The following is a 13,670-nucleotide window of genomic DNA, read 5'->3' as shown; positions in this document are numbered from 1 at the left end:
TCAGGTTTGGAGTCAGCCACGAAGAACATACTTGCTTGGCCATCTGCACTCGCCTGACCCCAGCCTGATGCTTTCCTTTATACAGTCTCTATTAAATTGATATTCAATGCGGAGGAGAGTAGCTGGAACCTAACGACACCCTGGCAATCTTCTCATACTGCTTTTAGAAAAGACAAGGACCATTTCTTCTCAGCAAATACATAAAAATAATACTTTAATAAAATGTTTCATCCCAACTATCTGCTTCCCCTAAAATGCTAAGAAACGTGGGCGTAAGTAAAATTAGGATATAAGAAGTAATGAGTACACTCAAAAAGAGGTAAGAAGTATAAGTGAGGATGTGTCCTGTAAGCCTAACCACAGTATCTCACTGTTAATTTCCAAGATAATTATTGTAAAAATACAATAAATACTATAATGGAAATATAGGGATTCATTTATTACTTTCTGGTTTATAAACAAAGGCACCAATAATGCTTCTATTTACTTTGTGATAGAAGATTATCAATTTACATTTAAAACAAAAAGCAAAAAACCCTGAACCAGCTCCTACAGACAAACACAAAAAAAAGGGGAGAAATAGGATTTTTTCCTCCCTGCTTCCATGCTTTATTACACAGATTCAAAGAATGTTTATTTTATACCATCCTTAAGTCAAAGAACATATTGCCATGCTTCTCTGTGTTGAGTTTTAGGACATATTAATGTTGCCAAGTCAAATCTAAATATAGTCACAAATGACAAATGCATATGACACAGTTATAGACTCAAGACTGAATAGGGAGAGAAAAACAAATGTTTTGCAATAGAGCTTTACCGAGTTAAATGAAATATTAAATTTATTTAATTTATTAGGCTATCCTGTTAAAAACTAAGTTTGTATAGAAAATATAATCAAACAGAACTAAAAACCATTTCTAGCAAATGACAAATATAAATGATTCCCCTAATCTTTAAGTTCGAGTTAAGCTTGAAGTCTAGTTAGTGGGGATCAACAATCCATGTGCTCTTTATACTAATTTTAGAACTTTAAGTTCTAGAATAACATGTTAATTTATTCATTAGCTTTCTTTTGACAACAAATCCTGTTAAATGAACACACAAAATTAATGCAGTGGCCTCAGCACCGTCCCAGATAGCATTTCTTTAAGTGAAATTATAAGAACAACGACATAGTTCCAAAGGCATACAGCCCATATGTATTTCACATGCCTGCTGAAATTGTACCTGAATCTTTTTCAAGATACAAAGACAATTCATCTGATTCTCAGTATATTTGGCAAAAGTGTAAAAAATCATACAAATGTGAGCATGTTCTCAACACACTAGGGAAACGCACTTGAAGAGATGGAGCTCTCAATGTACAGAGCACCTATAGTCGATTATGTGGGCCACTTTAAATCAAAGGCATTGTCATTTACTCCATCTTTAGACACTGTTATGGTCTCTCACACCTTATACAAAGTATGGTCCTAGACCAGAGACTTCAGTGTCATTCCAAAGAACACACACACATATATATATATTTACATACATATTTCTTTTAAAATATTTTTTTAAAGTTTTACTACAGAAAATTTGGCTTCAACATGGAAGCATTTTTCTTTTCAAGATTACACACCTGCATGGGAGAAGGTGATTTCCTTTACATTTCATTTTTTACAATAACAAAATAAACTTCTTATACATTGCATTTAAACTGACAAAGAAAATTAAGATGTAAAGTTCTATGTAACTTTTTGTATTATGAACTGACCTCATTAAACATATTCAAGATATACTGTTGATGATTTAAATATAGTACAACTTGATCAGCTAAATTAAAACATGTTATGCTGATCAATTTGCTCAATCAAATATATGTTAAACAGTAAAGAGAGTTAACTACTATTAAGGTTTAAAGGGAATTATAATGTATCATTAAAATATACATTAATTTTCTTGCTATTACTTGTTTCTATAGTGCATTTCTTTCTAAAGCTAAAACCACATGCAGAAAAAATAAATGTTATCTTCAAACTCATTCAATAGTTTGCTACTTTATGTGTTACGTAAATAAAGTCCTTTATTTAATTTGATACACATTATTTTATGCATTATTTTATTTTTCTGAAGGAATTCAGTTCTCAAGGTCAAAAGTTAGTATGTGTTCACACACATGTGAGAATATTTTCTTAATGTTATATCTATCTGCAAATAACTTTTTCCATAATAATGCACTTTCAGTTTTCATTGGAAAGACAGCATAAGCCTTTTTAAAGTCTCATTAAAAACATTTATAAAGGGAGGAGTGCACACGTATGGTGAATCCCTCCCCAACCCCACCAGTCCCCATTTGCCAAAGTCTCAAGAAACCCTCCAGCTTCAAAACATAAACATCTCACAGGATTGATTTCTATTTGGTCATTATGTAGACAGAAAAATGTATTCTTATTTTTTGATGCTAATAGTCTTATTTAATTCATTTTAATTTTCATTCGAACAACACATAGCATATATTGATATGGATTTTCAAACCCATTTAGATCCAGTAGGATCTTTAGAATATATAGCCTTCTGATTATGAAAGCAACTGATTTGTTATAGGAAAATGATATGCATCAGACCTCTAATCAGAGAAAGAAAAATGAGGACATGTCTTTCATATCTGAGACCACTCAATAACTTACAGGATAATGTGAAAATAAGTTGGCTATAATTTTAACAAAACTTCAACTGATGAAAAAATCAAACACTGAAGAATCAAATATCTACCAACTTAGCTAATGTTCCTGTCCAAATAAATGCTTTCCATTGCACTAAATATTAAAATTAGAATTCACTGTATGTTAAGGCATATTTTAATTAATATGTTCCAGAATTGCACAGTTATACTGGTCAGTGTTCCCATATCCCCCCTTCTACCCTCATCCCACCCCTTTCCCCATGGGATCAAAATATTACGTCACGGTTTTGGTGGCTATTGCAGATTTGAGCTAGCATACCACAGTGTGTTCACTAGATTTTTATGAGCATGAACATTAAAATGTTACATAAAATGTACCATAATTTACTCCACACTCCGATCTAAGATGATTTAATATCTTGACAAAAGGTGAGATGACTTAAGCACATTTTACATTTGTGCATTTAGACCACCACATATGCATAGATGTTCTAATGCTAAATTCTTGTCTTCAGTATCTCATAGTGCTGGATGCTCGGAAGTATGACAGAAACTTGTAACACAAACTAACCACAAAGTACCAGATGTTTCTTGCCATTTGTGATCTTGCAATAAAAATGCGCCAGATCAGGATCACAAGGATCGTATTGAAACCATAACGTATGTTCCTCAACCTGAAAACAAATCAAGAGATCTATTAGATCATATTTTCTAGAATAAAATATTGCTGGATGGCACATAGTCAATACTCAGTTTTTAAATAAAACTCAAGTCCATATTAAATTGAAATTTATTTAAAAACTAATTAAAAGTCCTTAAGTTAGAAAGTTAGCAAAAATCACCTGACTGCAGTCTATCAAACAATGTATTACCTCTATTAACAATAACACAAAGCTTTTTTTATAACAGTATATTTGGGATGCAAAATTATTTATTCAGCAGGTATTGAGCATCTTTTTGTGTGCCCAGTACTGTGATAGGCAGCAAGTACAATGGAGGTAAAATGGACATGTCCCTTATGTGTTTGGCGCTTTTTCCTTCTTAAATTAAAAAGGTTTGTACATTACATACATCATCCTAAAGACAAAATAAACATTTTGTGACATCTTTAGCTGCTTACAAGTTGTCAGGAAACGGAATTTACTCCTTCCATTATAGATGACTAGAGGCCCGGTGCACGAAATTCGTGCACAGAGGGGGGTGTCCCTCAGCCCAGCCTGCACCCTCTCCAATCTGGGACATCCCTCTCACAATCCAGGACTGCTGGCTCCCAACTGCTCGCCTGCCTGCCTTCCTGATTGCCCCTAACCGCTTCTGCCTGCCAGCCTGATCACCCCCTAACCACTCCACTGCCAGCCTGATTGATGCCTAACTGCTCCCCTGCAAGCCTGTTTGCCCCCAACTTTCCTCCTCTGCTGGCCTGGTCACCTCTAACTGCCCTCTCCTGCAGGGTTGATCATCTCCAACTGCCCTCCCTTGCAGTCCTGGTCCCTCCCAACAGCCCTCCCCTGCTGGCCATCTTGTGTCCACATGGGGGCAGGATCTTTGAACACATGGGGGCAGCCATCTTGTGTGTTTGGAGTGATGGTCAATCTGCATATTACTCTTTTATTAGATAGGATAGAGGCCTGGTGCAGGAGTGGGGGCTAGCTGGTTTGCCCTGAAGGGTGTCCCGGATCAGGGTGGGGGTTCCCTTGGGGTGTGGGGCGGCCTGGGTGAAGGGCCTGTGGTGGTTTGCAGGCCAGCCACGCCCCCTGGCGACCCAAGCAGAGGCCCTGGTATCTGGGATTTATGTATCTTCTACAATTGAAACTTTGTAGCCTGGAGGGGAGCCAAGCCTCCTGCTCGCTCCGTGGCCCGCAGCCATTTCTCTTGGGATTGATGTATCTTCTACAATTGAAACTTTGTAGCCTGGAGCGGAGGCCTAGGCCAGCCAGGGCTGCAGAAGCTTTGCTTCCTCCATTGCCAGGGGCAACCCTTGCCTCCTGCTCTTTCCAGCTCCGTAGCTGCCGCCATTTCTGTTTGGATTTGTTTACCTTCTATAATTGAAACTTTGTAGCCTTGAGTGGAGGCTTAGGCCGGTAAGGGCAGGCGGAAGGCTTAGCTTTCTCTGTTGCCGGGGAAACCCAAGCCTCCCTCCTGCTCTCTGTGGCTGTAGCCATCTTGGTTGGGTTTATTTGCATATTTGCTCATGATTGGCTGGTGGGCATGGCTGGTAGGCGTGGCTTGTGGGTGTAGCAGAGTTAGGGTCAATTTGCATATTACTCTTTTATTAGGTAGGATAGTCACATGACCAAAGACCAAGAATTCATTCATGAATGAAACATGGTACTAGCTCTGGATAGGAGGGCTTGCCATTCTCAAAGTAACATGTACACTATCTTACTCTGGTTTTAAAACACTTCATATGCTTTTTAATGGTGCTAGAAAGGAATGCAAATCTTTAGATATGCAGTAATGTTACATACAGTCCATTAATTTCAACAGGCAGGGTAAAAGAGGACTACAATGTATGAACAATTGGTGTAGACAAGAACTTTGAATTACATGTCAAAAGGTCATGGTTTGTTTTGCCACCTAATACAATATGACCCAGGCAAACTCAACTTCCCTAAACCTCAGTTCCTCATCTATATAACTAACTGCCCTACAAAGCATCATAGAGTTGGAAGCACAAGAAGAATAATGTGAAAATCTTGAAAACTGTTAGAAAAATTATATTAATTAGGCCCTGGCCAAGTAGCTCAGTTGATTGGAGTGTCATCCTGATTCAGCAAGGTTTCAGGTTCTATGCCCGGTCAGGGTACACACAAGAATCAACCAATGAAGGCCTAAGTAAGTGGAATAACAAATTGATGTTTCTCTCTCTCTCCCCTCTTCCTTTCTCTCTCTAAAATCATTTTATATTTAAAAAAAGTTATTCACTAAACTACCAATAAAATAGATTGCTATTAAAATTTTAACTGCATTTCTGAATGATAGATTAACAGTGATTTTTCCTCTTCTATTTTCTGTGTGTATGGTTTTTTAAACAATCTGTATGTATTACTTTATAGAAGACTAAGGGGAATAATTATAGCTCTTTAATAAACAAACAAAAATTCCATGTTAAATGATATATTAGTATATCTATTTTCCTCTTCCAAAGATAGAGTAGGGTGAAAAAAACATTAAATAAATTACCTCCAGTTTATAATATATTTTTATTTTCTCCTAATATCTTTACTTCTTCAATAGCAAAATAATGAAAGATAACAGCGATTTTTAAAACTAAATTACACTAGCCCTAGCTGGTTTGGCTTAGTAAATAGTGTCAGCCTGTGACCTCAAGGGTGCTGGGTTCAATTCCAGCCAAGGGCACATGTCCAGGTTGCGGGCTCGATCCCCAGTGGGAGGCATGCAGGAGGCAGCAAATCAATGATTTTCTCTCATCATCGATGTTTCTATCTCTCTCTCTGAAATCAATAAAGATATATTAAACAAAAAAAAGAAAACTAAATTACACCTGCACATAGTGCTCAGAAAGAGTATAAATTGACGAAGATATCAAGTTTAAACAATATTAGGCTAAATCAATACTACCAAAGTTCCAGTCCAAAGGTAAGAACTTTTCCTAAATACAATAGATTATTAGCAATATCTTTCATTCAATATACCAGCTTATTAAAAACAAACAAACAAAAAAAAAAACCACTACAACAAGAAAGACAAAAGGAAATCAAACCCATGTAAAACTTACTTGTTCAGATGTTTTCTAGCTGCAGGGAGGCCAGACATTTCTTCATTCAAAACATATTTCTTAGTGCCCATGCAGTAATTCTCTATGTACTCTGCCCAATGTAACTGCCTTACATCAATATTAAAGGTCTACATAAACAAAAAATTTACTGGTTACTTTCTTAATTTTTTTCACAACTAGTCAAAACTTCAGTTTTTCTAAAGGCTAGTTTCAAATGACATGATTACAAAATGCTTACTGTATTAACTTTTAAAATCTTACTGCTATTCACAAAAAGTTCTTATTCCTATTCTATACCTTCCCTTAAACACAGAAACATTTGAGGCGATAATCTGAAAACTCAGGCTAGCATTTAAAGAGTATATGAAGTGTGAGGAGATGCCTGCAACATCCTCCCACCCCAAAAAAGAAAAAATCCCATTATCCAAATAGATTTATGTATTCCTCACATATATTTATACATATGTTTATGTATTTATTTCCAGTTTGTATCTACAGCGTCTCTCTTCTTGAATATCCTGCATACCATACAGATTAATTTTCTTAGAGAGTATTATTGACATCAGGAAAAAGAATGTTATGAAAGCTGGTTTAGGAGTTTAAACAACAGTAATTTGGCCACCTTGATGAAAAGGATAGACAAATCTAGAATAAAAAGCCTTATAAAAATGATATTTCATAAGAAAATGAGAGGGCCATGCACTACTCAGTGCTCCATACATTTGGATAAACAGACTATTCACTATATATCATCACTTATTTGAACACAATAAGTTCTAGACCCACCCCCACCCCCCAAAAAAAGAAAAAAAGCTACCATAAATAAATTGTTACAAAAGTGTAATTAGATTCCCGCAGAAGAGTGAAAAAGGATGGAACTGAAGACTGGCTAGAAATTCTCAAAAAAACAATGAGACATCAAGGCACAGATTCAAAACTCACAATATACTATATGCACATACACATCTAAGCATGTCAGAGTAAAACTGTTGAAAGTAAAAGAGAAAAACAGTTGATTTCTTAAAAGAAAATGGGAAGCCAAAACGATGTTTTCCAAGTGCTCAAAGAAAACTGCTGACACAGAATTCTACACCAGCACAAATATCTTTGAAAAGTAAAGATGTTCCCAGAAGAATAAAAACTGAGACAATCTGACATCCTTGGACGACTCACACTAGAAAAATTATACTGAAAGGCATTCTTTAGGCATAATGAAAATGATTCCAAATTGACATCTGAGATGGAAAAAGAAAAAAAAAACAAAAACAATTACGCTGATAAATCTATACATGAATACGTATTGCATAGACTGCAATGAGAATAATGAATACTTATTGCACAGACTACAATAATAATAATGGTTATGAGGCATATAACACATACAGAATTAATATATGTAAAAGCAATAGCAGATAGGTGTCAGTCCTCGCATTTTCTAAGAAAAGCTGGAATTGTCAACATTATATTAGACATTAATAAATTAGGAAAGGATGCTGTAATCTCTAGAGTAACCTATGAAAACACCATAAAAATTAATATATTTGTATGTTACTAATACAGATGGGAAAATACACAACTGTAAAAATAACCTCACATAAAGCAAAAAACAAACAAAAACTTAAAACAAGGTGGGGCAAATTGTAAGCACTGAGTCAGATTTAAATTTAAAATTACCAGAAATTACATTATGGATTAAATCTTCCAATTAAAGGTAAAAAATTGTCAGACTAAAAAAAAATCCAGCCCTGACCGGTGTGGCTCAGTGGATAGAGCATCGGCCTGTGGACTGAAGGGTCCCAGGTTCGATTCTGGTCAAGGGCATGTACCTTGGTTGCGGGCACATCCCCAGTAGGGGGCGTGCAGGAGGCAGCTGATGGATGTCTCTCTCTCATCGATGTTTCTAACTCTCTCTCCCTCTACCTTCCTCTCTGTAAAAAAAAGAAATCAATAAAATATATTTTAAAAAAAAAATCCATCTGCTATTTATAAGAGAAATAACTGAGAGATAAGAATACAGAAAAGTTGAAAATAAAAGTATGGAAAAAGATATACATTTCTAACAGCAATGTAGGAAAACGCCCATTTGCCCAAGGCCTCACCAGAGTATGTTGATAGTTTGCATTTTTTGCAAATCTGCTAAGGAGTAAATATCTCAGTCTAGTTTTAATTTGTACTTTCATTTTTATGAGTGAGGTTATCTTTTCATATGGTTAAAAATAATTTAAGAATTATTTTTTCTATAAACTGTTCATCTCTCTAGCCCATTTCTCAGTAGGATTATTGACATTTTGGGCATGCCTACATAAGCTTTTTATGCAATATGAAATGCATTGAGATACCACTACACACCACCAAAGTGGCTAAAATTAAAATTTTAAGTGCCAAATGTTGGGGAAGGTGTGGATTAATAGGAATTCTCATAACTGTCACTTGGGAGGTAAATTAATACAACCACTTTGGAAAACTGTTTGGCATTATCTACTAAATTGAACATATGAATACCCTTTGATTCAGTTAGATATATATCCTACACAAATGTGTGCATGTGGTTCATAGAAGCATTACTCCCAATAACCAAAAACTGAAAATAACTCAAATGTCTATCAACAAAAGAATGAAAAAAACTATTATCCTATATAATAAAGAGCTAATATGCAAATGGTCATCACGTCCTCATGCCTTAACGGCTCAGACACTCAACACTGGGGAGAGAGGAATGGGGACCAGCCAGGCACAAATGAGTTCGTGAGAGAGGAATGGGGACCAGCCAGGCACAAATGAGCTCGCGAGAGAGGAATGGGGATCAGCCAGGCTGCGGCCCGGGAGACAAGCCGCCCGCCCACGGTCCCCTGCAGCTGTGGCCAGCCTGGGCGAAGCCGGCCCGGGTTCTGCGGCCGGCCAGACGAAGGGAAGCCTGTGTCCCAGGTGCCTGCAACTGGCTGGAAGAGGGAATCCTGGGTCCTGGGTGCAGGGCAATGCAGAGGTGGTTAGGGGCGATCAGGCCAGTAGGGGAGCAGTTAGGGGCGATCAGGCAGGCAGGCTGAGGTGGTTAGGGGCAATCAGGCAGGCAGGCAGGCAGAGGGGTTAGAGGCGATCAGGCAGGCAGGCAGGTGAGCGGTTAGGAGCCAGCGGTCCCGGATTGCGAGAGGCAGTCAGACATCTCCCGAGGGATCCAGGATTGGAGAGGATACAGATCGGGCTGAGGGACCCTCCCGCCCCCATGCACAAATTTTGTGCACCGGGCCTCTAGTATGATATAATTTGTGTAAAGTCAAAAATGTATAAAACAGTGTAAAAATTCACAATAGATTAGGAGAGAGGAGGTAGTGATTGGGAGGGATTATAAGAGGAATCTTCTGGGGGTAATTTCTATTTCTTCACCTGAGTGCTTATTTTCTAATTATCCATTCAGCAGTATACGTTGTGCATTGGAATGTATAGTGTAAGGTGGGAAGGCAAGGGGGTAGGGGGGGCCGAGTATGGAATCAGCAGAAGCCATAAATCTTTCAACTTGAGCTGAACTGCAAACCCTAGTGACTTAGACCTTCTGCTTTGAAGGCAAGAAGACTGGCTCTAAAGCCTATGGCCCCATAAATTAAGGAGTCTTATCAATATTCCTGCAAAAACGTAGGAATCCAAAAAGCTGTATCTTCAGAGCAAGGGTGAAAAAGAAGTAAACCCAACACACACAGAAGTGAGCAGAGAGACAGCACACTTGAGAACCTGTCATGCCGAACCAGCAGAATGGACTAAATCTGCACTATCCAATATGGAAGTCACAAGAAGCCACATGCACCTCATGGACATGTGAAATAAGGTTAGCCTGAATTGCTGTGAAGTGTAAAACGCACACTGGCTTTTGAAGGCTCAGTATGAAAAATACAAAGTAAACTATCCTTTATATAATTTAAAAATTTTATGTAATCTTTAAATTTTTGTTCAAATTATATATTGTTTTGAATATACTGGGTTAAATAAGGCATTTTTTAAAAAATGTTTAAAGAAGTGGAAGAGAAAGGAAGCTGAAAGAAAGATCTCAGATAAAACATTTTAATAAGGTCCTGAATACACTCACTAAGCAAGAGACTATAGAAATTGCTTAATTTAAACTTTGTTAGGTATACACATTAAAATATCTAACGTAACCTCAAAAAGAATACACATGAAGAGTTAAAGTTTCAAATTAACAGAGAGGGAGAAATGTGGAATGATAAAAAGTAAGAGTATGTGAAAAACAATTTCTGAAGGAAGGTTTTTCTCAAAATTCAAAGAAAACAAAGTGTTTTGGCGGGGGTTGGGGGAAGGAATGCATACATCTTTCAACCTGACATTAAAAGAAAAGAAAAAAAAAGAATGAACATTTCAATCACACTGTAAATCCAAATCGTACTGCCACATCCAAATACTTTATAAATTCTAAGGTAGAGCAATTTTATTTCATCACCAACAATTATGATTGAAGCTTTTGAATAGATCAATGACTTTCTTGTTGCATAATGATTGTGAAAAATAACCAGTTATTTCTCAGGTTGCTGATGGCTGTCTAATTAGTAAGCTACTTATTTTCTAATATAAAACAGAAAATGCTTGCCTTTTTATCTTCAGGATTTAGTTGATTCATTAACATATTGACGTTGTCAGTATTCCAAACCCAAGAATTACTTGTGAAATACTCAAGAAACATCATAGCTTTGTGAAGACGAGTTATTGCTTTCATCATCCTGTATTATAAGAAAATGACAGATTCATATTCTGCATAGATTAGAAAAAAAATCTCATCACCACCCATGACACCAGTTTGTAAACTGAGACATTAACAGTAAAATCATAATACGTAATTTAGTAAGTGTACCAACCAGCAGGCAATAAGAATATTTCTGCATATTGGAAGATTATTTCATAAATCCAAAATGTAAAAGAACAAATTTTAAGCAGCTGCAAATGAATTTAATACTACCTAAAGTTCTGTTGATACATGAAATTCATTTTCAAAGGAAATACAATGCTTTAAGGTCAAATTTTCTACATATAATACTAAATAATAATGAATTCAATTAGAATTCCCTTGCTTTTTGTTCCTTTTATTCCACATTTTACTAAGATTTTCTGTGAATTCATAACATTCTATATTACATTATTCAGAAATATTCGTTTGCCATTTAGTCAACTTTCTGTGTAGAGATCTTTAAATAACTTTCTCTTTAACACTGACAAATACCATTCTTGATCATTTTGCTGTGCCATGAAATCAATGACTCATGCTGAAAACTTTTTGAAATATTTACTCACCTTCCCAAATTCTCAAGATCCATCCTTATAGAAATAAGGAAGTTAGATACTGTTTTGTTTGTTTCTTTTTAAAAGGGCAAGGGGCCCTAATCATTAAATCTGTCATTTTAAATATCATGGCTTACTATAAGTCATTGATATCATAACATTAACCCGAGCAGTAATAGCTATACAATAATTACCAATGATAAGTGGGGAAGAAAGAACTTTTCAAAACAAAACACACACAAAAAATTCCTAACCTCTGATAAATAGAAAAATAATTTGTGAAGAAATACCAAAAAAAAAAAAAAAAAAAATCTCTCAATTTATAGCCCCACAATAAGGATTAGCATTATATGTAATTTAGAGACCCAAAATCAGGAACTTTAGAAATGGGGGGAAATTAGCACAGTAGAAATGAGGGGGGAGGAAGGAATCAAAACAGTAACTAATTAGCTAAGCAATTCTGATGGCATATTTAATATATTTAGAAAGATATCCTGAATCCAGAATATTGGAAAAAAAATGAGGTAGCATGAACTATGTAAAAAATGAGGTAGCATGGACTATGTAAAGAAAAACTTTAGTTCATGCAAGAAAGCAATTACAAAACCTCCATTAAACATGAAAAAAATTAGTGAGCCTCAAATTAGTATTTGGACGAAAATAGTTCCTAAAGATAGATAGTACTTGGTGGAAAAAAAAGAAGACATACTACTTTTAGATAAGAGATTATACAATTTTCTAAAAAACAACAAAAAAGATATAAAAATTTTGTGATTAAATCAATATTGACTATCACAGCCAGTATAGTATATTTGAATCACATACATAAACATATCTGGTTAATGTGGTTTTCCAACATACAGCTTATTAAAAAGTTTTTCTTCCTAACCTCTTTTCACTGACAATTCTCACCTAGTCTTCACATTCATTCAAATGACAGAATTACCCTAAAACCAATCACTGATTCAGCCATTAAAAAATAATTATAATAAAAATTGGAGTAGAAAAAGGAAATTTGAAAGGCCATAAATTTGTAAGGTTGATAGACTATTATTTATCAAACTTATGGCAGATAAAAAAAACAACAACACAACTTTGCACCATCACTCTTGGGTTAAACATGACGTAAGGGCAAATGCCTGGCACTATATTGTCCTATATATTCTGAGTATTTGTTTATTCTTTATTATAACAACCAGCAAAAATTAATCAATCACAATCCTTTAGAGTACAACGAGATCTTAATGGTCATCTAGTCCAGGGCTAGACATTTTGTGCCAGATAATTCTTCTTGGTGGGGGCTGTCCTATGCATTCTAAGATGCTTGGCAGCATCCCTGGTCTCCACTACCTCCTCCTGGAGTTGTGATAACTGAAAACATCTCCACATATTGTCAAATGTCCCTTGAGAGGGCAAAACTGTCCTCAGATTAAAAAATATTAAGCTCATTGAAGTTAAGCTATTAAATAACCCCAAAAATAAGACTATGGAACCACTTTTTTAAAAATGTCATTTTGAGCAGTGATAAAATAGCTACATTTCAAGAGCTAGAGTGAATAATCTATACAACTTCTACATGTAATATCATACATACTAGTCCCTACAGAGTATTAACCAGGATTCTTATGATGCATGTCTAAATTATACTTATCTAGCTGACACTCAGATTAATATAAATGAGTAAAATGGACACCATTAATGATGATTGACATTAATGTAGAAGTAGTAAGGCCCCAATATAAGATATAAAGCTCAGTGCCTTGCTCAGTATACATGTGAACAAATTAAATAATATAAACTATAAGACTGTATTTAACATTAATAAAATCGCCTAACTAAAAAGTGTTTATGTCTCTTTTTGCTTTTAGACTATAAACTCCCAGAGGTCAAGAATAATTCCTGATTTGAAAGCCTCACACAGGGCAAACCTCAAGGTTCTTCCTTTGATGTTTCCTATTTGCAGCAGATTTTAATTTCCAAAGGTAGCTA

At 35.7% G+C, this 13,670-nt stretch overlaps 1 protein-coding gene across 1 annotated transcript in view; it reads right to left on the bottom strand.

Annotated features, from left to right (window-relative positions):
- Nucleotides 1-420: 420 nt before the first annotated feature.
- FAR1 (fatty acyl-CoA reductase 1) overlaps nucleotides 421-13,670 on the bottom strand; it is a 68,839-nt gene continuing 55,589 nt past the window's right edge. The window contains exons 11-13 of the mRNA XM_028159798.2: nucleotides 10,996-11,125; nucleotides 6,405-6,532; nucleotides 421-3,339 (exon numbers count right to left, since the gene is read on the bottom strand). Of these exons, the coding sequence (XP_028015599.2) occupies nucleotides 3,177-3,339; nucleotides 6,405-6,532; nucleotides 10,996-11,125 (421 nt within the window). The 3' untranslated portion in view covers nucleotides 421-3,176. The remainder of the gene's footprint in view (nucleotides 3,340-6,404; nucleotides 6,533-10,995; nucleotides 11,126-13,670) is intronic.

Source organism: Eptesicus fuscus, chromosome 13, assembly GCF_027574615.1.
Source record: "Eptesicus fuscus isolate TK198812 chromosome 13, DD_ASM_mEF_20220401, whole genome shotgun sequence".
Classification (NCBI taxonomy): Eukaryota; Metazoa; Chordata; class Mammalia; order Chiroptera; family Vespertilionidae; genus Eptesicus; species Eptesicus fuscus.
This window is presented reverse-complemented; position numbering and strand designations above follow the sequence as displayed.